The 27,132-nt window shown below is 40.3% G+C and overlaps 1 protein-coding gene across 3 annotated transcripts in view; it reads left to right on the plus strand.

Annotated features, from left to right (window-relative positions):
• The window catches only part of CHD7 (chromodomain helicase DNA binding protein 7), a 190,595-nt gene that overhangs the window by 130,207 nt on the left and 33,256 nt on the right, over positions 1–27,132 (plus strand). For 2 of the 3 annotated variants that reach the window (XM_055546063.1, XM_055546064.1), the window contains exons 7-15: positions 3,146–3,201; positions 9,700–9,814; positions 13,400–13,483; positions 15,427–15,564; positions 15,661–15,782; positions 16,155–16,398; positions 17,587–17,763; positions 22,262–22,405; positions 23,546–23,801. In XM_055546063.1, the coding sequence (XP_055402038.1) occupies positions 3,146–3,201; positions 9,700–9,814; positions 13,400–13,483; positions 15,427–15,564; positions 15,661–15,782; positions 16,155–16,398; positions 17,587–17,763; positions 22,262–22,405; positions 23,546–23,801 (1,336 nt within the window). The remainder of the gene's footprint in view (positions 1–3,145; positions 3,202–9,699; positions 9,815–13,399; positions 13,484–15,426; positions 15,565–15,660; positions 15,783–16,154; positions 16,399–17,586; positions 17,764–22,261; positions 22,406–23,545; positions 23,802–27,132) is intronic. The other variant, XM_055546065.1, reaches the window with a different exon arrangement.

Raw genomic sequence — 27,132 nt, forward strand, 5'->3', positions numbered from 1 at the left:
ACCTGCTCCCAGAGAGCTCGAGACCCTCCTGTTGAGATCTCCATAGCACGCCCCCTTGAAGCATAGCTGATCCCAACAAGAAAATGGGTCTACATGACAGTCAGGGACACAACGTTGACACCTTTAAGAGTCTGAGCCTTCTGGAGCAGAACTGAGGCGGAATGAAAATGACCTCTTTGTTCAAGAGATCATCCTGTGTGCTTTGAGACCCTCTTAGCAGTTCCAGACGGTGAGACCACTTAGAGTAAGATGGGAATGACAATACAGGAGGAAGGCTCTGAAAGAGTGAAGTCAGGAAATAACAGAGCATGGAAGGGACAAAGCTTGTCTTTTTACTACCTCCAAGGTATGTAATTTTGGAAACCTTTTTCAGAATTGAAAGAAATAGAGTTAACATCAAACGGTTAAAACAGCAGGCCAGACATTTGAATTCCATTCGAGGTTTAAATTTCATGATATGCTATGAGAAGCACCATGAGATCTAGGCTCTTCCTGGCTTCTCATTCTCCTTGGATGGCCCCTGTCTTATCTTTGGCTTTCTACTGAAATCTCCGGTTGTATGCCAAGATAATGTGTCTCGAAATGATTGCTGAAATGTGGGCGTGGAACCAGGTGATACTAGAGCTAGAAAAATGTAAGGTGAGTCCGGGACGGTCGGACTCGAAGCAACCGGAATTTATCGATACAGTAATTGCTGGTGTATACTGAAGGCATCTAGCAAACATTTCATTTTGGACAACTAAAATGTCTGGGACACGTCACAACATTGTAAATCAGCTATACTCCAATAAAAATTGATATAAAAATAATAAAAGTAAATAAAATCTGGGACACAGATGGTTTTCTGTGCAGATTGGTTAAAAAGTTGCTCTAGGGGCATCCTTGGTGGCTCACTGGTAAAGAATCTGCCTGCCAGCACAGGAAACACAGGTTTGATCCCTGATCCTGGAAGATTCCACATGCCTCAGAGCCTCCAAGCCCATGCACCACAACCATTGAACCTGTGCTCTAAAGCCCGGGAGCTGCAACTGCTGAGCCCACGCACCCTGGAGCCTGTGTTCTGCAGCAAGAGAAGCCGCTGCAGCGAGAAGCCTGCACACCACACTTGGAGAGTAGCCCCTGCTCACCGTAACTAGAGAAAAGCTCATGCAGCAATGCAGACTGAACACAGCCAACAGTAAATAAATAAAGTTATTATTATTTCTTTTTTAGAAAAAAGAAACTGCCATTGCTATAGGGACTTCCCTGGCGGTCCAGTGGCTAAGACTTCCACTGTGAGGGATGCGAGTTTCACGCTGGTCGGGGAGCTGAGAACCACTGGCCTTGAGGCCAAAAAACCCAAAACCTAAAACAGAAGCAATATTGTAACAAATTCAATAGGAATTTAAAAAATAAGTCTGCATTTTAAAAAATCTTTAAAATAAATAAATCAAATTGATGATACTTAAAAAAAAGAAAATGTTTTAGGATGATGATAGGGCAGGACCAGATGTTTTTAAATTTTTAAATTAATTTTTAACACTTTTTGTTTTGGGGTATAGCTGATTAACAGTGTTGTGATAGTTTCAGGTGAACAGCAAAGGGACTCAGCCATACCAACACGTATCCACTCTCCCCCAAACTCCCCTCCCATCCAGGCTGCCACATAACATTGAGCAGAGTTCCCTGTGCTCTACAGTAGGTGCTTGTTGGTTATCCGTTTTAAATACAGCACTGTGTACATGTCCATCCCAAACTCCCTAACTCTCCCTTCCCCCAGTCTTTCCCCCCGGCAACCATAAGTTCATTTTCTAAGTCTGTGAGTCTCTTTCTGTTTTGTAAATAAGTTCATGCATATTATTTCTTTTTAGATTCCACATATAAGGGATGTCACCCAGTATTTCTCCTTCTCTGTCTGACTTACTTCACTTAGTATGGCAGTCTATAGGGAGGGTAGGACCATGTGTTAATGGCTTTTGGCCGTACTCCTCAGTGTCCTTATTGGGGATCTCTTGGCAGCTGGAAAAGCTGCGTGATGTTTAAGTTTAACTGATACTTGTAAGAGTTTTGAAGAAGAAGGCTAAGGATTGAGGGCGAGCCCAGTGTCTTTGAATGGACCTGGTGCCAGTCTGTCACCCAGTAAATGTCTCTTTTCCTTTGTTCATCTTCTGTCATGCTCTGACTTGCCTTAGTTTTCTCCGCGGCATCTCTGAGGCCGCCTAGCAGCCAAATGCGACCCTCCAGGCAGGTGCTCTCGTAACAGTGTAAAAAGCAATCTTCGAACATCTGTAAATGGTGTTTATGTTTTACATCCCTGATTTATCTGATCAAATGTTCCAGAAGAAAATTACATATTACGACTTGTTTAACAGCCTAAAACCAAAAGGAAAAAAAAAATATTGAAAGAGATGCTTAAAATATCATCCACGTGGTGTCTTCTGCAGACATGACGGTAGGCAGGATCAAGGGAGAGATTCTAGATAATCTGCCCACTGCACTCTCGGTCTGGCTGATGGGTCACAACGTTAACCTCACCTCAACGTCGTATTTGGAGTGTTAATTTTATTTGGCTGCTACGTGTGTGAGACATCTTGTCTGAGAGATTTTAATTGTACCATCGAGTCAAACTAAAACCCTCAATAGTGATGCACTGAAATTACAGCCTAGGAACAAGGTTTAGTTTTATATGGTTTCTTGTTTAGAGTTATTAACTATATGGACGAATAAATGTCTTTTAAATATTTTAAAACATTACAAAACCCACAATGTAAAGTTGCCATGAGGCAGCCAAAAATAATACATATGGCATTCAGGAGAGCAGTTGCTAATTGGCTGCTGCCTGCGAAAATGGTACACTTGGCGTCTACTTAACACTGTGGGTTTGGCAGAAAGCCAGATTTGGGGTCAGGTTGTTGTGAATGAAGCTGCATGTGGTTAGGGAGGAGTTAAAGTGATTCATGTCTGAGAAGCCAGAGCCGATCGGGTAGCGCCTGGCCCGTCCTCATCCGACTGCCTCCCACCAGCTCACCACGTGCTCATCCTTCCAGGAACGTCCCATGCCACTTCTGCGATGCCTTATGTGTGTCCACACGGGAGTAAATCATTACTTTTGGAGCATTCTAGTAAATGCTTTCAAGTATATGCCTGAAATTTTCCTCTGTTGCAGAAGGAATCCGGAGAGGAGGTAGAAGTTGAGGAGTTCTACGTGAAATATAAAAACTTGTAAGTAAATTGTGACTTTTTTTTTTTTTTTTTTTGAATGGGGGAGTATATTTTCAAGGTACTAAATTAAAAAGTAATCAGGAATTTTTTTTTTTAATTGGCAATGGGGAAATTTTGGTATGATTTATTCAGTGCTGTGGAGGCCATTGCCTCCTAACTTTTGTATCTTGAATAGTTGATAATTTTTATCTTTCTGTAAAATGTATAATTGTTGTAAAGGTTGACTAGCTTTTGTGCATAACCAAGAAGTTCTTTTTAGAGGAGATGAAAACTCATATAATAACAGAGAAAGTAATACCTGCTTGACCTCTGAGGATGAATTTTGCTCTGTGAAGCCAGGTATCCTGCCTTCATCTGTGCCCAAATGAGAACTCGGCTCCTGGGTGAAAGTGCTAGAAAAATCGTGACATCATCTCACATTTTGAAATGTAGTGAGCTACGGTTTCGATGACCTGTTGTTATTTCTGATTTGTGTTTAGTGAATTTGAATTGCTTAACTTTTAAAAAACTGAGTCACAAACCACTATGAGTAGTTGTTCTGATTCTAATAGATGGAGGCAGGATGCTATAGGACCAAGCACACTCTGATGGGACAGCCTAGTTTGAAGCATCAATATGCATCCTACCGAGGAAAGACCGCGGCCATTCTCTAATGCAAATAACAATCACAGAATAAAGACAAAAATATTTATTGATAATGTAAACGTTAAATGTACTTTAAACTTTTTAAGGCCAGGAACTCAAGTGTCATATTAGTGAATTCTGGGGTTTCAAGAGAGGCTTCAGGAAGCTGTCAAAACAGCCTAAGAAAATCTACCCTACCCTCAAAAAAGCATCAGGCCCCATGGTTTCTGTCATCACCCCCTGTCGCATTTGGCACTGTGTTAATGGATGGATATCCTTCTGACGTTTGTGAGCAGAACCTTCCGCCAGGTAAAAAGATGAAGGAGTCTCTTATCAGTGTTACTGTAAAAGTTCAGTGAAATGAAAAATGCTCAGTAAACATCAGATGCCATCATCATTTTATACTCAGAGCATGAGAAGCTCACACACATACCAGGGATGCACATGACATGGCTTCATATAGTCTTAGCAGGTGGGTGGGAGACTAGATAAGGAGGGGACAACCAAGTAAGCCAGAGAGAAGGCTCTCTGGTGAATTTATCAAATCGCACTCCAAGTCAAGAAGTTTGAGTATCTTTTGCCAAGAAACAGCTCCACTAGATAGACACCCATCCCCGTCAGTGTGGAGTGCCGAGGCCCGTGGTGTTTGGCTCTCAGAAATCCTTTCAACCAGCCTGTGACCATCCCCAGCCCCTGTGGTGCCTCACCCAGGTGCCGCCGTGGCCGCCAGCCGGGGAGATGAGTCATCAGTCATGTGAGATGAAGCATCGTGGTGCTAAAAAATAGCTTTCCTCTCTGATGCTATAGAGCTCTAAAGGAAGTTAAAATTTCCATAAAATGAAAACTTTTTGTTAACCTTTCATTTTGACATAAGTTTGAAATAGATTTACAGAAAAATTGCAACAGCAGTACAAAATTCCTGTGTGGAGTCTTAGGTTCAGGGGGTCATAATCCCTTACTGTCAAAGCATTTTTTCCTTTGCTCACTTGATCCCAGACCTGGCCGGTGGAAGCCCATCGGGCTGTCTCCTCCCTCGCTTACCTTGTCCCTGTCCTTCTTCAAGCACTTCCTTAGTTTCTGGCACCAGAGGATGTTCCTGACACATCTCGAAACTTCTGTTCAAGTCCTGGAATTGGTCCTTTCTCTTAGGTGCCTTGGTTGTTTTTACTGGAGAAGAGCATGTAGAAACCAAGGTTTAACTAGGTGTGTTCACTGCCACTGGGGAGTCATTGCTTCTGGGCTTAGGAAGGGCATCCACGTGTGTGTGTATATGGTAATGAGTGTGTGTATGACATATACACATAACATGTTACACACATAAATGTTCATTATATGTACCCACACATTTCTGTCTACCTGCCTACCTGCCATCAAGGAAGAACAATGTCTTTATAGTGATAGTTCCAATTTTATTTCAATACCATGGGATTCATTCTATTCTTTCCCCTTCTAATATTAATAGCTCTCTGTTTTTTACTGTGAGAAACCTGTCACAGTAGACATAGGATCCATAATATATTTTCTTATTTGTTAATCCTGGAATATATAAGAAATGGATTCAGAATTACTAGACCATATTTATGTGAAAAAGAAGCCTGCTAGCTTCGGCGATGGCATCCCACTCCAGTACTCTTACCTGGCAAATCCCATGGACAGAGGACCCTGGAAGGCTGCAGTCCACGGGGTCACAAAGAGTCAGACACGACTGAGTGACTTCCCTTTCACTTTTCACTTTCATGCATTGGAGGAGGAAATGGCAACGCACTCCAGTGTTCTTGCCTGAAGAATCCCAGGGACGGGGGAGCCTGGTGGGCTGTCGTCTATGGGGTCACACAGAGTTGGACACGACTGAAGTGATTTGGCAGCAGCAGCAGCAGCTTCGTTCAGTATTTGTTAGCATTTTTTGTTGTCTAAGTGCTTTTTCTAAGTGCTTTTTGGTCAGGTTACTCCTCCTTCCCGCCCCACTTCAGTGGGATGTTATTTATTTGATACTCAATTTTTCTCATTATAGTCTTCCTGGTAGCTCAGACGATAAAGAATCTTCCTGCAATGCAGGAGACCCAGGTTTGATCCCTGGGTCGGGAAGATCTTCTGGAGGAGGGGATGGTAACCCACTCCAGTATTCTTGCTTGGGGAATCCCATGGGCAGAGGAACCAGGCGGGCTACAGTCCATGAGGTCACAAAGAGTTGGACACACCTGAGTGACTAACACTACTTTTGGCTCCTTAGTTTCTGTTTGTATTTGTAATCCATTTTAGGCCCCACCCCCTCTATGGGGTCACACAGAGTCGGACATGACTGAAGTGACTTAGCAGCAGCAGCAGCCATCCTTTGATTTTTTTTTTTTTTTTTTTTTGCTTTTTTTTCAAGTTCATGAAATACTTAACACGGTTCAGTAGTCAGAATTGTACACAAGACAATACCCAAAGAAGTGCCGTCTTCCCTTCCTTGCCACCCCATTCCTACTTACCTTCTTGTTAATCTCAGATTTATCCTTCCTGTAATTTGTGGCATGAATATGGAGATAGGTAAATCGATAGGTTGGTTTATTTTATATGTTATTTCCCTTTCTTTCTTAAGCACAAAAGAATAGCATCAGTACACATTGGCACTTTGCTTTTTTCACAATACTACGAGTACTACGTTACTCAACATCAGTTCATAGGGTCTTCCTCATTCTTTGTTACAGCTGCCTAGTACTCCACTGCACATCTGCGTGATAACTTACCCAGCCAATCTCCCATGTGTGCTGGCTTGTAAATGGCTTCTGATATGTTATAGTTACAGATAATGCTGCAATATATATTTTCATGCTTACATATTTTCGAATTGTTGGAGGCATAGCTTCAGGGTGAATTTTTAGAACTGGGATTGCTAGATCAAAAGGCAAACATAAATGCAGTTCTCCTAGGGAATTTTGCAATGTCTAATAGTTCTGTTTGCATTCCTACCAATACTGTGTGAGGTCACGCATTTCCGCACAACATTTCCAGTGTAGAGCGTGTGTGTGTGTGTTTACTTTTTGTGGGAAATTGTATTTCAGTGTGGTTTTAAGTAGCAGTTTCTTTCATTGTGAGTGATTTAGAACATCTTTTTGTAAGTTTAATGACCATTTTTGTACCTTGTCCTGTCAGTTATGTGTTCAGATCTTTTGCCCAGTTTTCTGTTGTGCTTCCTTCAGTTTTTAACAGTTCTTTATATGTATGTGGTATTAGTCCTTAATCTATATTGTATACTGCAGCTATCTTTTCCCAGTTTCAGTTGTCATTTGACTTTATTTGTTGTTGTGTATAGCGTTGTACTTTTTTTAAAAAGTTTTTTATATTCAGATTTGTTCATCTTTCCTTTTATTAGATCTTACTTTTGAATCATAGTTGGAAATCCTTTCCCTACCCCTGGCTGAAGAGGAATTTTCTGTGTTTTTCTGTAATATTTGCATGTTTTTATCTTCTCTGTTTAGTTTCTTGATTCACTTGGTATATGGTGTAAAGCATAACTCTAATTTTATTCTTTTCCAAATATTATTGTTTCAGCCTCATTATTAAAAAGTCCATCTTTGCCCTGGTGATTTGAGATGCAACCTTTATCATGAACTAAAGATACATATTTATTGGGTCCATGTCTGTCTTTACTCTAATCCTTTGATCTGTCTCTTCACAAGTTATAGCATACTATTTTACTTATAGAGGCTTTATAAGTATTTTGTTTTCTGGTTTATTGGAGTTTCCCCTAAGACAGTTCCTTTTTATGGTTTTTCTGGATGTTTAGCATGTTCATTTTCATATATAAATGCAGCATTCACTTGTCTAACTCCATTAAAATAGTTGTTTATATTTTTATTTACGTTGTGCTAAATAACAAATTTATGACTTACGATATTGAGTTTTGCTATCTGAAAGCAAGGATGTCTTTCTTGGCTCAACTTGCTTTCTGTGTCTTTTAGGAGGATCTTAAATGCTTCCTTATACAAGTTTCACATGTTCCTTATTAAATTTATTACTAAGTATTTTTTCTCTGTTGATACTGTAAAAGAGGTTTTCACTATCATTATTTCTTCTGTTTTATTTGTGTAAATGGGGGCATTTGACTTCTGTCTGTTAATTTTATATTCTGCTATGTAACTGAATTATTTTATTTTATTATTTGAATTAGTTTCCTAATTGATCCTCTAGGGTTTTCCAGTTATGCAGTCATATTGTCTGCAAATAGAGTTCTTATTTTCCAATTACCACTCCTCTTATTTTCTCTCATCTAACAGCATTGGCCAATGCCTAGAATGTGATATTGAACAGTAGAGGACATAGAGGTATCCTTGCCTTGTTTCTGATCCTAGTGGAGAAGCCTGTGGTTTTTCTCCATTTAGTTGGAGCTGATTTCACTGCCCAAAATTTCAGCTTAGTTTGCCGGAGGGAGAGCAGGGCTGGACCAGCTATTGAAGGGCCTGCATCTCCCTCATGGCTGGCCTGGCAGCGCTTTTAAACACATGTACACCTCAGCCAGGACAAAGGTGCTGAGTGCTCACATACCTTTTTCTATCCAATAATTAGGAAACTAGACTAGGTGATGTTTACAATATTTAGTTTTGGTTATAACAGTATTGCATGTTATTTATTGAAAATTTGGAAAATACAAGTCAAAAGTAAAAAATATTTACAATCTTACCACCCAGAATGATCATTACTAGCATTTTGATGCGTTTTCATTGAGTCTTTTCCCTGAGAGTGTGTGTGTGTGTGCACGCGCATACAGGGAGTCTATCAATTCATATCTATAGAAGGCATATATATTTAAAATCCTTATCTCCCTCAGTCCACTGTAGGACTAAATCTGTCCTACCTATGAAAATGGATATTAGATGTTATATAAATAAAAATGATATGATATTTAATGTCATCAGCCTTTTCCATATCGTTAATCATGTTTTGAAAGATTTTTGTAGTGGCCACATAATTTCTAAGAGTAGTAGTATCTTGATTTTGAAAGCACCTCATTTTTTAAAATGTCATCACTAAAAAGAGAAATAAAAGACAGGCAAAGTTATAGGGGTGTGGGGTAGGGAGAGGATGATAGTACTAAAGGAAATTGAAATAACTAAATGAAAGAATGTCAAAGGTACCATACAACATTAACTGTATACCTGTGAGTCTTGGGGATGAAAACGGAAAGGTGGGGTGGGGAGTATTCAAGTTCAGGTTAGAGAAGACACAGCACCTGCTCAGAGCAGGCTGGTGGTGAGTCTGAACAGGAGGAGACTAACCAGTGAGAGAAGAGAGTAGGCATTGGAGAGTGAACAATTCACAAGGGACCCAAGGGGCATCATCTCAGAGGTCCTGGCAGAAGGACTAACAAGGAGAGGGCTGGGGGTACTGGTGTTCTAGAGCTGGGGGGGTCCTTTTCTCCCCAGTTGTTTTAGAAAGAGGAAATGAGGTTTACCTTTGCTGTTTTAAATTTGAATTCTTTAAACTTGACAGAAGCCTTTTATTTCTCAATTAATGATAAAAGGCTCAAAACAAATCCATAATTAAAACCACCTTGTAGTGCTAATTGTTTTGTGTTGGAGTAAAATCCTTTCACTTATGAAAATAGCTTGTTATTAGGTCTTTTTCTTTCTTTCTTTTTAATGGGAAATGGGTAAGAGAACTGCAGACCCAGCACAGAAGGCAAATTTTAGTATCTGTTATTGATTATTTTCTCTTATTCTTAACCATTAGTAGTTATATTGAAATGTGCCTCAGCGGCCTCTATGAGTAAGTAATTAAACAGGTTATTCTGTTAATTGTCTATGTAGTTGATTTTGTGGGGAGAGTGATAATGAACATGTATCATAAAGATCAATTATTTTCTGTTTCAAGTATATCGTTTTATTTTTTTAGCTCTTATCTTCATTGTCAATGGGCGTCCATAGAAGATCTGGAAAAAGATAAGAGAATTCAGCAAAAGATTAAGCGATTTAAGGCAAAGCAAGGCCAGAACAAATTCCTGTCAGAGGTATGGAAAACCTGGTTAATTTCCTAAAATATTTACATTTTTAAAGTGTTCTAAATTTTGAATTTCATGTCAGCATATTATTAAGAGAAATTAGTTTGCCTCATTTGGTGCTGTTACTTGCATATTGGTAACTGGTTATTGCTAAAATAATTTGTAAACAGGAAATTTCTCATTCTTCCTGTTGCTTAGTCTAGAAGATACTGGTCCTTCTGAGATTATGTGGAAATATGGTGGTATGATTCAATCTTGTAATGGAAATACACTTAATAGACAGTGAAAAAATAAGTAGACAAAAGGCTTACTAAGATGTAGCAGGTGAGGGACTTCCTTAGCAGTCCAGTTAAGGCTTTGCTTTTGCTGTGGGAGGTACAGGTTCGATCCCTGGTCGGGGAGTTAAGATCCCACCTGCCTTGTGGTGAAAAAACCAGAACATAAACAAAAGAATCAATATGGTAACAAATTCAGTAAAGACTTTAAAAATGGTCCACATCCAAAAGAAAATTTAAAAAAAAAAGGTTTAGCAGATTACAAACTCAAAAACTCTACGATTAGTATTAAGTTCTAGGATGTAAATGTTTGTTTCGATTGGGGAAGGTGTGTGACATTTCTCTTGTTAAAGTCAGAGAGTTTGCTGACCTTCTTTTCACAGATGATACGTTGTGGTACAGAAGTTGATACAATATCTAATATCTTTACCTTCCTCCCCTTTATCCTAGATTATCAATTAAGATAACAAGGTACCCATACTTAGGGCTTCCCTGGTGACTCAGACTGTAAAGAATCTGCCCCGAGTGTGGCAGACCCAGGTTCAGTCCCTGGGTCAGGAGGATCCCCTGGAGAATAGAATGGCAACCCACTCCAGTATTCTTGCCTGGAGAATCCCATGGACAGAGGAGCCTGGCAGGCTACAGCCCATGAAAGAGTCGGACATGACTGAGCAATGAACACTGACTGGCTGACTAATATCTAGGGCAGGAAAGAATGCCTGCATAGTTTAGGAAGAGCCATGGTTCTCTTCCAGCATAGTCAGTTACATAAACAAGGCTCTCGCGGGCTGCCTCCAAGGGTCCCTAGACCTATGATCACCTGTTTGCTTTCATTTATAGCCTCGAGCAGATAAAAAGAGAAACCTTCACATTGAAAGACTAACCTGTCTGACTCATTGATTTTCCTCTCCATGAAGGAGTTTAACAGAATGTAAACTGTTAAAAAAAAGTGTGAAATTTGATGCAAAATCATACCTGTTTCACGGCCAACTTCACACCCCGACCCCTTGTTGGAGATGGGGGAGGGGGTCACAGACAGATGAGTGTGCCATACTTTTACGTCATAGAGTCCAGACTTATCCTCTCAGGTGACAAGTCTGGGGTCTCCTGGAATGTGAACTCCATGCCCCCAAAGGCGTAGTGTAAACTTGGCCACCTGATGCAAAGAGCTGACTCATTGGAAAAGACCCTGATGCTGGGAAAGATTGAGGGCAAGAGGAAAAGGGGGCAGCAGAGGATGAGATGGTTGGATGGTATCACCGACTCAATGGACATGAGTTTGCGCAAACTCGAGAGACAGTGAAGGACAGGGGAGCCTGGTGTGCTACAGTCCCCGGGGTTGCAAATAATCAGACATTTAGCGACCGAACAACAATTACAAGGTTGAAATATATTATCTTCCTGGTAACTTGGTAACAGTAAATCTTAAGCTTTGTCCTGAATAGGAGCATAAGCTTGTGTCTGAAAAGAGGATCTGAGGTTTAACAGAGAAGGATATCAATTCTGGATCCTTTACACACACACACACACACACACAGGTATGCTCACCTGTTTGTCGTGTCCTATAGATGGTCCTGGCTTCGGGCACCAGTTCTGCTACTTTGAGATTTTTAGTCATGACCACTTTTGCCTTTTCTGATTCACCTTGCTGCTGCTGTTGCTAAGTCGCTTCAGTTGTGTCTGACTCTGTGCGACCCCACAGACGACAACCCACCAGGCTCCCCCGTCCCTGGGATTCTCTAGGCAAGAACACTGGAGTGGGTTGCCATTTCCTTCTCCAGTGCATGAAAGTGAAAAGTGAAAGTGAAGTCGCTCAGTCGTGTCCAACTCTCAGTGACCCCATGGACTGCAGCCCACCAGGCTTCTCCATCCATGGGGTTACTTAGGCTTCCTTTTAAGTCACTGCAACTAAAACTCTCTATTTAGAAAAATTATTAAGACTGGAAATCACAGGTGTGGTGGCATAGATTACTTGCTTGAAGGATAAATATGTTTAGGAGTAAAGTTAAGGATTTTAATTCAGATTCAATAGAGGATTCTGTTTAACAAGTTGCCTTAGAGCTTTTATCATAAAATCCTAGTTTGTGGAAAGGTTTAGTGTTTATGCTGTACATGAATAATACGTAGATATTGGGCACCTAAATCTAGAAGCTTTGACAAGCCAATGCATTTAATATATTAACACTTCAAATTAACAGACTGTTCCAAAGGTTTTTGTTGCCTTAGTCATGAACTCCAGCTGTAAAGACCTGAGACAATTGAAACACACTCTTGGTATTTCTGGGTTTTGTTTCATGATTCACAGTTCACAGCATCCAAATTGGGTGCATTAAGTGGGCACAGGACCCCAGAGGAAGTTTGTTATCCTGAAGTTGACTGTAACCAGGCAGCTCTTTGACCTGCAACTCCGGGGATGTGGACAGTATCTAATGTTTTTGCAAAGCGTTTTAATGAAGTTATGTTGCTGATAAATTAATCTCTGGGAACACATAGTAATGTGTCTTTTTTTTTTTAATTTCTAAATTATCTGACTCTGACTTCTTTAAAGTATGGCTTAGTCTGTAACTTCCCTTTGAGCCAAATTCTCTTCTTTTACGTGAGATCAGTTTGCAGACAAGCAGCGTTACTTGACTTCTGTAAAGATTGTTAATGTCTCAGCTAGAGAACCCAATGTTTAAAGCCTCATTTCTTTATCCTCAGTACTTTTAGCCAAATGCTCTGTGCTCAATACAAATAAATCATGTGAGAACACTTCGATGTACGCCAAGATTATATTCAAATAAGGTACTAATACTGATTGGCAAAGGTGACCAAACAACATAAACTCCGTTCATGCTTAAATGTGGAATTCACTGGTCTCAGTGTTTTTAGCTTTTGAATAACATTCTGCAGATGATGCTATAAGGCATCAGACAGTTACAAGACTCTGGTAGCACTTACTGTGCACAGTTCTGATCTTTTTTGCAAACTACAGTCTCGAATGCTAAATGCATTGCGTGCCATAAGCCTTTTGGATTGCTCATTAGTGAATTGTAATTTCACACTTGATTTGAAATATTCTTAAACATTCTCTCACAGTAAAAAGGTTTCACACAGTAATTAAAAGACCCAGTTAACAAAGTCTAAGAACTCTTGATTTCCTCATGGGGAGTGATTTTGCTAAATTATAGCATTTCAATTAATATAACAGACCTTTGCCAAATATAAATTTTGTATTGCTCTGACCCCAAATAGTACTGCCTGATGAAAAGTGAAATAGTGTTTATTCTCAGGAGTTAAATAAACATTTTAACTTTTTTTTTTCTCCCCGTTGGTGTAGATTGAAGATGAGCTTTTTAATCCAGATTATGTGGAGGTTGACCGGATAATGGACTTTGCACGTAGCACAGATGACCGGGGAGAGGTAACAGAAGACCGTTTGTCTTAGGGGACAGTGGCTCAGACCGCTTACGTGTATTTATGGAGAACCATCATGAACTCCCAAGATCTGGTCCTGCTCACAGCCTTGTATTATGACACACTTGGGCTAAACCAAACTGAAATGTACTAACTTACTATTAGTTTTGGGACTTAATAATCACAGTAAAAATGTTGTTTGTTTTAGTCTGAGAGCTTTTTAAAAGAAATCAGTTTTCAATGTGAAGCAGAGAGCACTGACACTTTGCACAGTTCCAGATACAATCAATAAGGAATTTACTATATTTTGGTGTAAATCTGTTATGTAGCACGAATTCCCTTTGTAAGAGTGCTCTTGTAGCAAAAACACAGTTCAATGTTAAGTAACAGAAGACATCACTAATGAAGTTGATGGGCCTCATTTAACATGGTACATGGAGGACGCTATAGAATCCTTTTTGTGAGATCTGAGTCTCAGCATGCCCGTTTTGCTTTGAAGAACCCAAAGAGGTTGTAAAGGGCAGTTGGTAGGGCACACTACTCATCGTGTAAGAATAAACATGCATCTAGTGACTTCTGAGCATTGTGTCTTAGTAAGGATATGCCTACCCACCATGAGGTCTGTCACTTAGCTTCTTCTTGTAAATTAAACTGCATAAAGTGTTTGGATGTTTGAATCTTGCTTGTCTATTGAGAGTCTGCAGTGAAGTCCCATTTTTACTCCAAATTCTGTATCACAAGGTCCATGATATTTCAAAGACCATATCTGTAATACGATGTTTACCTTTCTGTTTTGCTTAGTTGTACTTAAAAAAAATTTTTTTTCCCCATATTTTATTTATATAGTACAGCAAATGTTTGTAACATCACAGCCAGGTCAGAGCCTTGGTCTAAATTTAGCTGAGATTTATCAATTTACTATTAGTTTTAGGGCTTAATAATCAGTACCTCTGTCCTAAAATGAAGATCCAAAAACCCAAATGTTTTCTAGAAGAAAGGCAAAGGAGATCTTCTTGGTCTGCGTTACCCAAGGTATTTTGCTCTCCAGTTTTCTAGAGCTCAAACACATTACTTTAAAGCAATTGCATGCAGACAATATCTCTTTAAGAAAAAGGAAGAAATTCGAATAAGTTAAGCCTGTTTCTCGTTGTTTAAGAAAGTAGCCGATTAGGTAAATATATAAACACACCAAGATGAGTTACCCTGTGAGTCTGAATCAGTTGCCTAATGATCACACAGATAATAATAAGGTTCAGATTCAGCTTTGTTATTTACTAGCTATTTCTATATACTTTTTGGCTTTTGAACATGACTTAACCAGTGGCTTAGATAAAAATGAATTTGTTCTGACAATATTTAATAATATTACAGTAAGTCCCCTACATACGAACCTTCAAGTTGCAAATTTTCAAAGGTGTGAACGTGTGTTTGCATGTCCAGTCACATAGGTTAGTTCATGTGTCTGGCATATGTTGTCATGTGTGTGCATCCTCGACAAATGGTTGACCTTTTGTGTACTTTACTACTGTACAGTACTGTTATAGAATACAGTATCTTTATTTCAAACCCAGGATGTTTGTAAGCAAGTGTAAAAGCAGAGGTATATATAGCTTATTGTATTAGTTGGCTACTTCCCAGGTGGCGCAGTGGTTAAGAATCCACCTGCCAGTGCAGTAGATGCACACACACACACACACACACAAGTTGGGTACTTGGGCTAACTTTGTTGGACTTATGAATGCACTCTTGGAATAGAGCTCATTCATATGTGGGGACTTACCGTGTACTTTTAGTTCCTTTAGACACTAACCAAGGGCTCCTCATTCAGCGGTCACTGTTTTAAAACATCTCCCAGCTCCGTCTTACTGTTGCTGGGGTAGTGTCTGTCCGTAAGTGAAGTAGAGTGCATGTTTTTCATACATCATTCTGCTGTGTTTAAACCCGGCCCAGCCTGTGACTCACTATCTGGTGAAGTGGTGCTCACTGCCTTATGAAGACAGCACGTGGGAGCTGAGGCAGGACATAGACCAAGCCAAGATCGAAGAGTTTGAGAAGCTCATGTCCCGGGAGCCAGAGACAGAGCATGTGGTGAGGACTGGCGGGTGGCGGAGGGTCGCATTTGCTCACAGCCGGGTGGTGTGGTCTGTGAGAAACCACTAACGGGATTTCCTGTATTTGAAACAGGAGCGACCCCCTGCTGATGACTGGAAGAAATCGGAGAGTTCCAGGGAGTATAAAAACAATAACAAACTCAGGGAATACCAGTTGGAGGGAGTAAACTGGCTACTTTTCAATTGGTACAACATGTATGTAAAATGCATTTTTCTTCACCTTTTAAAGAAAGCCTATAATAGCTCTTCTGCAGTTATTGAGAATACTGATCAAAAATAGCAACATTTTAACTTGCTAATAAAAATTATTTAAAAAAGCAAACACTGGACGTATGCTTAATATTTGTCTAATTAGCATGTACTAATGTAGAGACTGATTGAAGTATGTAGAAGTAATTTTCTGTGTCTCCGAACATTTTGTTTGAAAATGTATCTCATTGTTTTTAAAGAAGCATTTAAGGCATGCATTTTTGAATTTAATGGATATATACACTTACCTTGTGACGAGAAAGTGCTGTCTTGTATGTGTACTCATGAAAGTTTCCTTGTTTTATTTCCCTCCCAAAGGCGAAACTGCATTTTAGCAGATGAAATGGGTTTGGGAAAAACTATCCAGTCCATTACATTTCTCTATGAGATATATTTGAAAGGAATCCATGGCCCTTTTTTAGTAATTGCCCCATTGTCCACAATCCCCAACTGGGAAAGGGAATTCCGGACCTGGACAGAATTGAACGTGGTTGTGTACCATGGGAGTCAAGCTAGTCGTCGGACCATTCAGTTGTATGAAATGTACTTCAAAGATCCCCAGGTAAAGTGTCTCAGGCGCACCGTCCTTACACATAGGGGCACTTTAACACGTTGAATGTTCAAATGGTTTTCATACCTTTTGGGGGAACGTCTAGATTTTGCAGAACTAGAGAAATTTTGTTTAGATTTCTTACTCAATTTATGTTTGGACTATAATTCCTTATCTTATGATGACAGGTCTTTCTTTTTATAGCCTTGGTCTTTATAATTATTAGAACACGTGAAATTTTTTTTACCTTGGATGACTGCTGAAAATCATTCAACGCATTGATAGCCTAATTTGGTTTATTTTTTAAGCCCTAAAAGAAAGTGAAACCAAAAAAGAGTTATTAAATGGGAATGGGAAGAATATTGTGTTCTTTGTTGTTTCTAGAAGTGAAAAATATTAGGCACCTAACATTAACTGGTGCATTGAATATACCCAGAGGGAATAATTTATACTGTGGCTCTTAGTAGCAATTGCTATGACTTTTAACTAATTCTAGTTATCTGTATGAAATTATCTTTGATGTTGACCCTGAAGCATTATAAGTGACAGAGAAAGAAGAATAAATAGTATGTGCTATAATAAAATAGTTTAAGCAATAGGTGAAATGCAAGTCCTATAACTGGAAATAGGACAGAGTTTTGTGTTCTATATTTATTTGCTTTGAGTGTAAAATCTGACCTACAATTACTTAAAGGAGAAGAATATTAAAATGTGTTTTGGTGTTGATCTTTACATTTGGAAAGTTGTTGAAAGTTCTGTCCTGAGTTGAATGCTTTTTTCATGTTAGCACATTAAAAGTGAAAACTAAGTCACAAAATGAAAAAAAAAAAAAAAAAGGTTTAAAAAGTAAAAACAGTTTTAAAACTGTTGCCTTAGTACATAGTCCCTCTGGCCTTTCACCTGTTGGAGTCTATAGGAGGTAACTAGAATAGGCACACTTACTGCATCTTATCTATAAAAAACTGGATTGGAAATTTTACCAACAAATTGCAAACTTCCTTAAAAAAGGAAAGATTTTAAAACTCTCTTGTACCGTAAGAGCTTAAAACCTCCAAAAATAACTTGAAAACCAAGTATAAATAAAGGTGTTCCCAAAAGGATAAACATATATATATATATATCTCTTATGCTGTTTATTCATCCTTAAAGTTATTAACGTAACCTTCAGTGCTAAACAGTAACACAGAGTCCTTATTATAGGGTCGAGTGATAAAGGGGTCATATAAGTTCCACGCCATCATCACTACATTTGAGATGATTCTGACCGATTGTCCTGAGCTGCGGAATATTCCCTGGCGATGTGTAGTCATCGATGAAGCCCACAGGCTGAAGAACAGGAACTGCAAGCTCTTGGAGGGACTCAAGATGATGGACTTGGTCAGTGGTCATATTGGTGCTTCCCTTGAACCTGGATAAAATTGTTAACCGACTCAGTATTCCTGATGCTCTGAGTCCAGCCGATCCCTTTAAAGGGTGTTTGCAAAGCCTGTCAAATCCTGTGACATGTTTGCTCCTGAGTTTACTTAAAAGTTGCTGCTATCTTCCTGACTCTTCTGTTGTTGGCTGGTGTCTTTGTTATCACAGCAGAGTACGTTCATGATACTTCCACTGAGTTTCAAGTGTTTGCTTCTCCCTTTTGTTTGTAAGTACTGCCATGTTGTAAGCCGTTGGGCCAAACTTTAGCTCCATGATGATGATCCAGTTATATTCCAGGGTTTGTAGGTTTTTGCCTCCAAGGGCTTGTAGGTGCAGTTTTTCTCACTAAGTTAAGTGGATATCTGGAATTGGCCCAATTTGTGCAGACACTTTGAAGTTTAGTGCATGATAAGGCCTTGAATTTGATCTGGAGTTTCAGACCGGGTCTATTACATACTCTTCCCAAGAGATGGTCAGGACTTGGTGATATTTTTAAATTTTTTTTTTCCCCAGTAGGAGTATCTGGGGATAACATACTGTAGCAGTGGTTGGAGTTTGGTTGGCTTTCCTCTCCACACTGCTGTATGGTTTCCTAGCAGACATGACGTGACTCTGTCACCCTCAGGCCTCTGTTCACTCTAGTTTACAAGATGGGTTTTGATCACTTGTTTTTATTTTTAATGTACATTTAAGAAGCAAAGATATTGTTATTCAGCATGTCTTGGGTGTTTAGATGAGTTTTTCAAAGGTACAAAAAGATTTTTTTAATCCTTTAATGTTGACTTCTATAGATTAATTTGATCTCTTATTAATTGAGAGTTTGAGATGGAAAAGAATATTCTGTATGTTCATGGCTGTAAATTTTTTTTACTGAAGACTGGTACCAACAAAAAGAACACTTAAAAGCTTTCTGTTGCAGCTGGTTCTTTGAATTAGCTTCTTTTATTCCTAAATTAATGGGATTGGATTAGCCAGCTATTCTTTTAATTAAAAACAAACAAAATCTAGTTCTGTTTAAAGGAAAAAGTCTGACTGAATTATCCTATTTAGGGTGGAGTTTTCCATCCCTAAGACCTTTCTCAGAGCAGTTTGTACTATTTTGGTCTTCAATCCACAAAACAAATTAGAACACTTAGAATAATCTTGAAAACATGAGGAAGAGAAACACTATGGCTGTAACTAGTCTCTCCAGATGATAGTTTTAGTCTTACATTGAAGAAATGACTCAGACGATAAAGAATCTGCCTGCAATGCAGTAGACCTGGGTTCAGTCCTTGGGTCAGAAAGATCCTGGAGAAAGAGAATGGCAACCCACTCCAGTATTCTTGCCTGGAGAATTCCATGGATAGGGAGCCTGCTGGGCTACAGTCCATGAGGTCACAGAGTGGGACTGACTGCATGACTAATAAACTTTCAGAAACCCATTCAGGTTTAGGTGAACACTAATTTTCTTATGAAACCTAACTGTGCCTTCTGAGTAGGGGCCCATCTCCACAGTGGTCCATATAAGAGACATTTATGACACTGTTTCCTGAAGGTGTAGTCATCTGCGTTCATCTGAGTTGTCTGTTATTAGTTTCTGTGCTCCCAGATAGTGGATTCTTACTACAAAATAGCCCTTCATTGGTGAGTACAGTTTGTTTAACTGTCAACATCCAGTAATCGAATTGTCGCTGGGAGATTCCAAACGATTTTCTGTTGTTTATAACACTTTATTAATGGGTTAGAATCTGTTATCCAGATAGTTTTTCTGTTATATACGGTAGTGTTCCCTAACCATTTTCACACAATGGCACATATAGAAAATGATAATATTTGTGTATCATACTGGGGTAAGCCAAGAAGGCTGGCCACTGCCACAGGTGACCAGTCCTGGGATCCTGACTCTCAGCCTGTCAGCTGCCCCAAGGACCTGGCATACCTATAACTCATTCACATCTCACCACAGAAAGCTCTGATTAGCAAATGAACAAAATAATTGTTTTTTCCAACGATCAAGAGTTGTTGATAGAATGCAATATCATTGTTCAGAGTTAGAATATAGTTACATTTGTCCACTTCTGAACTGCTCATTGGGGCTTCCCTGGTAGCTCAGCTGGTAAAGAAAACGCCTGCAATGCAGGAGACCCCTGTTAGATTCTTGGGTTGGGAAGATCAGCTGGAGAAGGGATGGGCTACCCACTCCAGTATTCTTGGGCTTCCCTGTAGCTCAGATGGTAAAGAATCCACCTGCAGTGCGGGAGACCTGGGTTCAATCCCTGAGTTGGAAGATCCCCTGGAGAAAGGAATGGCTACCCACTCCAGTATTCTGACCTGGAGAATTCCATGGACAGAGGAGCCTGGCAGGCTATAGTCCATGGGGTCTGCTCTTTGCCTAGTCTTTAAATCCATACTTCCAATACACATCACAAGAACTTATCCACTGACCAGTCTCTATTCATCTTTCCTAGAATAAGTCATGGTGAAAATGGCAAATAATAATTCTACCCCACCACAGAGCAGGTCACAGAGAACGGCTGTTACCTGCACTGGATGCACTTATGATGAAAGTAGATTCTCAGAAGGCAAGGACCAGGCAGCGTCTTCAACTCTCCCGTCACCAAGGAGACGCTCGAGAAGCTGCTGCGCTGAGGGGCATTTGTGTTCTCTGCCCCCTCCATGGGAGTGCAGGAGGCAGGGCCATCTCCTTGTCCCTTATGGACAGGAGGGGACCCTCTGAAGGTGGTGGAGGGTCTTCATGGATTCTGTTAGCTCATCATTCATTGTCAGGAGGCCTCACACAAATTAAAGACTCTGCTGAAATGAAATTACATGAATGTCACTCCATCAGAGCTAAAAGGAATGATAACATTTTCAAGCCGAAAGCTTAGCTGCTGGCCAAGTTGAGCTTGGATGTGATAAACCTGATAGCCCGTCTCTTGACATTTTGTGACACCTGTATATTATTTGTATTTATGTTAATAATGACTTTCAAAGGGAAACCTGGTTTAATTTCGCTACCTGTGCAACCTTACCAAAGGGTCCTCTGTGTAACTGATAGAACTGGCTTTAAAAAGAACTTGAACGGAAGCAGCGTAGAAAAGTTCTTTTCCTGTTTTTCAAATAAGTTAATTTTAAAATTAATAACTTAAAAGACTTTTGCTGAAGTATTTTGGTTAGCAGCTCAGTATTTCAGTTGATCATAAAAGATATTTTAAAAACTGAGAGACGATCTTTAGTATTGATACAGCTCTTCCACTACAGTAACGGTTTTCCTGAATCTATGGCAATATTTTTTAAAATTCTTGGGTAAAGTAATTCAGAACTTGAACAAATCGGGGAGTTGGCCCATGTTACCCACCAGTATGCTTATACATTAGAAAATCTTGCATTGGTTTACAAGCTCCTTACTCTTTATGAATTTAATGAGTTAGAAGATGACAATGATCTATGTATCTTCCTGAATCAGAACCCTCTTTATTCAAAAGGAACCAAAGGAAGAATAAAAGCAAATCTAACTGCTTCACCGTGTTTTTGAAGAGCTTCATTGACAGATAAGACTCAATAGATGTTGAAAAAATGAGCATGCCTTCAGGCGAATCTCCATCCAGTATCTACTGAGCACATAATCTGCTCAGCAACCAAGCCTTGTCAGACTTCCAGTACAGTCAGAATATCTGTTTCGAACCTCCTTGAAGGTGTAGCCACTTTTGGAAATAGTTGTATTAACTGTGCGGTGTCCTAGAAGGCCAAAGTAGAACATAATAAGGCCTTTAAGATGAATAAATTCATTAAGACTGGTCACCATGTTGGATACGTAGAAATAAGAGGACAAGGGTATGGATCCATAAAGAAAGCTGAAGAAAAAGCTCGTTAACAGGAAGAAGTGCCTTAAAGAAAATACCTACCTTGGTTCAAAGAGACAAAGTAAGAAATAGCATCTATTGAAAAAAAAAAACAAAAACATGATTATGGCATTTAAAACCGAGCTGACCTCTTGGCTAGATTGAAATGTTTGCTGAACAAAATAGTTTTTCATGTGCTGTTGCCTGTAGAAAACCTTCTTTTGTCTCTTAAGTGAGTCATGCAGGAAGCAGATGGGGAGGGCATAGCCCTGTAGAGAGCAGAAAAGGAGCACGTGAGCTTCATCTGAGCTAGGGATCTTAGGCAGAACTTGAACTTTGGTGGGAAAAGATGCCACAAGACGTAGAAGAGTGCAGAACCACACCACCAAAACATTGACCTAAACATCCCAGGAAAAACCAAAATAGCAGACCACGTTTACAGGGTCTTGGAATCTAAGACATAGACCACATTTCTTGTATCTCTGCCTTCGGATCTTATTCCTGTGTTTTATGCTGGGTGGATGCTGAATTTCAGCGACCACAAGCGGAATTGGGGAAATGCTGATCCCGAGAGAGGCTTTGGCATGGCTATGGTTTTTGTTATGATTTGCTCAGTTATCTTCGCATCCCCGTAGGAACACAAAGTGCTGCTGACGGGGACCCCGCTCCAGAACACGGTGGAAGAGCTCTTCAGCTTGCTTCACTTCTTAGAACCCACTCGCTTCCCTTCGGAAACCACCTTTATGCAAGAATTTGGTGATCTGAAAACTGAAGAGCAGGTACTTACCACGGCTCCTTTTGTATTTCAGTCATTGAATTGAGGATTAACTCCCAAAGGACCAAAGTGTTAAGATTTAATTGTTTTAAAAAATGTAAATTATGTCAATTTCCCTCCACCTAGTAGACAAGTGAGATTTACTCCTTTCCTTGGATGTTCTGAGTCTTCATTAGGGTGATGTTCTGGCTGGTTGGTTGGTCTCTCTGCCCTCCTGAAGGGCTGTTGAGATTTACAGAGTTTCCGTACCTGTCCACCTACTTTTCAGCTGCTGTCCTGTTGAGTTCAGTGGTTTTTCATTGTGTGCTTTTGGGGGTAGTGTCAGGAGAGGCTGAAATTTCACAAGCTGTGTCCGTCCTGGAGATCCGAAGTTCTAGTCTTAGTTCCTGCTTGCTCACATTGCTTACTCTTCTTGAGTCGACATATTTCATTTAGAAACATGGTTCCTAACTACCTTGCAGGATTTCTATGAGAAATAAATATGATATCGGGTATGAAAAGTGGCCAGTTATCTTATAGATCGTTCAAGTTACGTAGGTGTTGGTTATTAAGCTCTATTCGAAACAAAATATGACGCTTGAAATCTTGGTCTTCACGTGCCCCCTCCCCTAATTTACCATCTAAACCTCTCTTAGTTCAAGTGAAGTCTGTTCTGTTTTGCTCTTCGTAGAATGAACCAGAGCTGTCTGGTGTGCAGTGTCCTATTGCCAGTCAACAGAGATGAGAACAGAGAGGGACCAGAGAGCTCCTGGCTTACTCACACATTCTATCAGCTGTTTCTAGAAAAGAAGAGAACTGAAGCAAGTCATTCCTACAACTTTCTCCCTTCCTTCCTCATCATCCCGAAGGCTTAAGACAAACAGAAGGGAAAACTAACAGAATGAATAGGGTTATTTTCTGCTGTGTTCTGTTCAAGCCTCCTGGCTGTTCAGGACTCTCTGGCCAGGTGAACTAGCCCATCAGAAACTGGACATTCAGCCCTCACACGCTCCTGTTATGAGAGCTGTAAGATAATGCCCTCGTACCCTTCGACAAATGAAAGTGAAAGGTAGATAAATAAGAGACTCCTGGTTTTTTATGTTAGACTATGTTTTACCATGCTAGCAAGTCCCAACACCAGTATTTACTTAAGATCCTTTTTTAGGTGCAAAAACTCCAGGCTATTCTAAAGCCAATGATGTTGAGACGTCTCAAGGAGGACGTGGAAAAGAACTTGGCCCCCAAAGAAGAAACTATCATTGAAGTGGAGCTAACAAACATTCAGAAGAAATATTACCGAGCCATCCTTGAGAAGAATTTCGCGTTTCTTTCCAAAGGTGGTGGGCAAGCTAACGTGCCCAACCTTTTAAACACTATGATGGAATTACGGAAGTGCTGCAACCACCCCTACCTTATCAATGGTAAGCCTGGCACCTTGTTTCAGTCGTTGTCAAAGCCCCAGAAATCCTTGCCTCCCTTCACTCGTGTTATTGTATGGTTTGTAGTTGCCCCAATGTGAGTTTCATCGTCTTCCTCTTCTTCACAAGCCTCCTTCTGTGAAGCTGTAGGTGCAACATCTTTGTCCCCGATGGTCCCTGAAGCAGGACCTCACATCACCTGTCCTGCATCTGCATCTCAGTCCTTGAAAGGAGGTGTTGGTGCTCACTGGCTGGAAGTCATCAAACATGCTAACAGTTAAAGAAAAATTAGACCCCAGTGGGGTGTGTGTGTGTGTTTGTGTGTGTTTAGATCAGAGAAGTTAAAGAGCACCTTTGGGGTGAGAGGCAGCTGTTGGATGCCTCAAAACTTTGATGGGAAAGAACTTCTCTCAGTCCGGAGGCCTCCAGCATCCATTCTCTAAGAGCGAGAGGTTATCTCGAGCATTGATAATCAAGATCATGGTTCATGATCTTCCTGTTTTCTTAACTAAATTGATAGTGTTATGTAACTGATATGGGTAAGAACCTGTATCGTACTCTTCCAGAAATCATTAGAGGAATTCATGCCTGTTACATGTAAGATACTCTGGAGACATAAGAGCAGGAAAGCCATTCAAAAGCAATGACAGTGAGACAGGCTTTTGCCATCAGAGTTAAAAAAGGAAGGGGCATTTAGGCTGATGTAACCACAGGAGACAAGAGAAGGAGGCAGAACAAACTGGAACCTGCCCAGGATAAAGTATGTGTGTGAAACAATGGGACAGTGAACCGTAGACATAGTGGAACCTGGTTATGGGAAGCCTAGATGCCAGCTTGTGGGATTTTGATGGAGCTACGAAATGATTAGACATGGGATTCAAGATGATTGATCTGGAAACGTCATATGAATAAACAGATGGGAGTAGGGAAAGATACACAAACAGAAAGCCCCACTAGGAGGCTACTGCTGTCATCCAGGCGGGAGTTAATATGGGTTAAAGAAAAGTGGTGGCGGTCTAAATTGGGGTGCTTGCATGCAATTATGACTGGCCAGTAATGCAGTTAGGGTGCTTACCAGGGGAGAAGGAACCAAGCCAGGTTTTTTTTTTTTTTTTGGTCACTATCACAATCCGTGAGGTTCAAATGCAGCTGATGTCAGGAGTTCCCAGTCTCTCCCCGTTTTGTAATCTATACTCCTTGGGCCAGCTCACCTCTGGAATCTGCAGTTACAAATGCCAGAGTGGGCCCTGCCTGGAGCCGCCTCACCGTAGCACCTGAGGTCATGGCTGTGCCGTGACCTCGGTGCATTTCTGCTTCAGACGTTCTGCTTGTAGCTTGGTCTTCCAAAGTGAGACTCACACGTGACCGTTGTATGTTCAGTGCTGCAGCTTGCTCATCCTCATGTGTGTAAGAGCCCGTGAGGCCATTGTGGTGTCTGCAGCCTGGTCCTGAGCTAAGTAGATGGAGCTGAGCCGAAGGTGGTCAATGGTATGAGTAAAGCTCTGTGTGTGTGTGTGTGTGTGTGTGTGTGTAATCTGAGAGAGACACACACACACACAAACACACAGTTTTTTCATTTGATGTCTGTGACAAGAGAACAGTAGCCTCCAAGAGGCTCCATTCCAGGATTCTTGGAGAATCTCATGGACAGAGGAGCCTGGCAGACGATGGTCCCTGGGGTTGCAAGAGTCAGATGTGACTGAAGTGACTGAGCACATGTGCACATGTGAGAGTGAAGGTGATGTTGAAGACTTGGTGGGGTCCCCGATGGTTTGGGTTGACTTATGAGTCCTCCTTGTTGTTGGGGAGAAGGGGTGTGGAGAACAGTGGGCAGAAAGAAGACAAGGCTGAGCTTGTGATGGAATGAATTTCAGAGAGCAAAAGGGTAATCTTCAAATAAATAATTTCTTATTTGTTTGCAGCTACTATAACTAGATAACATTGAAGCTCCTGTCCTCACAGTGACCATCTGTTTAAGGGAACAGACTTCCGTACTTCCTTTAAGTTGTCTCTGCTACATACACACACACGTGTGCACACAAACACACTTTTAAGTATAAATGCAGGACTTTAATTTAGGGCAGTGCCATTGAAGTATTTTTTGGGTTCCCCTGGCGGCTCAGTTGGTAAAGAGTCTGCCTGCAATGCAGGAGACCCAGGTTCGATCCCTGGATCAGGAAGATCCCCTGGAGAAGGAAATGGCAACTCACTCCAGTATTCTTGCCTGGAGAATCCCATGGACAGAGGAGCCTGGTGGGCTCCAGACCATGGGGTCACAAAAGAGTCGCACACAACTAAGTGACTAACACTATTGGAGTATTTGGGCTTTTTATAGCCTATTTCCAATTTTTAATTTTCTGATTGATGTTTACACATCTGGCATCAAGGTAGATCTTTAATTGATAACCTTGAGAATTTGGCCCTCTAATGGCTGAGAGGGCAGTTTAGTTTTCCTCCTGGACATCTTCCCTGCCCTTCTTTCTTCAGCTTTTCTGGAAAATATGTGCTCAGTCACTTCAGTTGTGTCCAACTCTTTGTGACCCCATGGACTGTAGCCCGCCAGGCTCCTCTGTCCATGGTATTTTCCAGACAAGAATACTGCAGTGGGTAGCCATTCCCTCCTCCAGGGGATCTTCCCAACCCAGGAATAGAACCCGCATGTCCTATATGATTTGCATTGCTGGCAGATTCTTGACTGCTGAGCAACCGGGGAAGCCCGGACAAAATATAATTATAGCTAAAAGCATCACATAAGAAATATGTTTACTGAGATATTTAAAGGAAGCATTATTAGTGACAACTGGCTGCCACTTTAAGAGCCTGAATTCACAGCAAAGAGCTGAATTAATTCAGTAAGAACTTCTGTCAGATAAGAAATAATATATTTTAATTCTGACAGTTTTTGATGATGTATTATTGGTAGAATTGAAAAAGCAGGAAAGTTACTTTTCTCATCTAAATAAATTTAAAATGAAAAAAATTTCTCTTCTGATTTGACTGAATTTATATTTTCAAATTTTTTGCTAAAGTAGTTCAAACACGTTAATTTTGTCAAAATGATTATTTCATTTTTGAAAACTATTCGCTAAAATATCTAAAATAGTGTATTTTGATTATGGATTGATATTAATATCTTAATTTTAAGAAAAAATAACTACACAGATATTAAAAGTGAAGTGTGGTTCTGAATTGCTTGTAGTATATTATCCAACAAGAAGAAATGTTTTGAAAAAACCTGATGTAATATGTGGATATGATCAGTTCCCCTGTCTCCTGAGGACCTTCTTGTCCTGAATCTAGAACCTAGATTTCTAAATTTTCTGTTTTGGAAAAC

The sequence above is a fragment of the Bubalus kerabau genome, chromosome 14 (assembly GCF_029407905.1).
Source record: "Bubalus kerabau isolate K-KA32 ecotype Philippines breed swamp buffalo chromosome 14, PCC_UOA_SB_1v2, whole genome shotgun sequence".
In the NCBI taxonomy this organism is placed as follows: domain Eukaryota; kingdom Metazoa; phylum Chordata; class Mammalia; order Artiodactyla; family Bovidae; genus Bubalus; species Bubalus kerabau.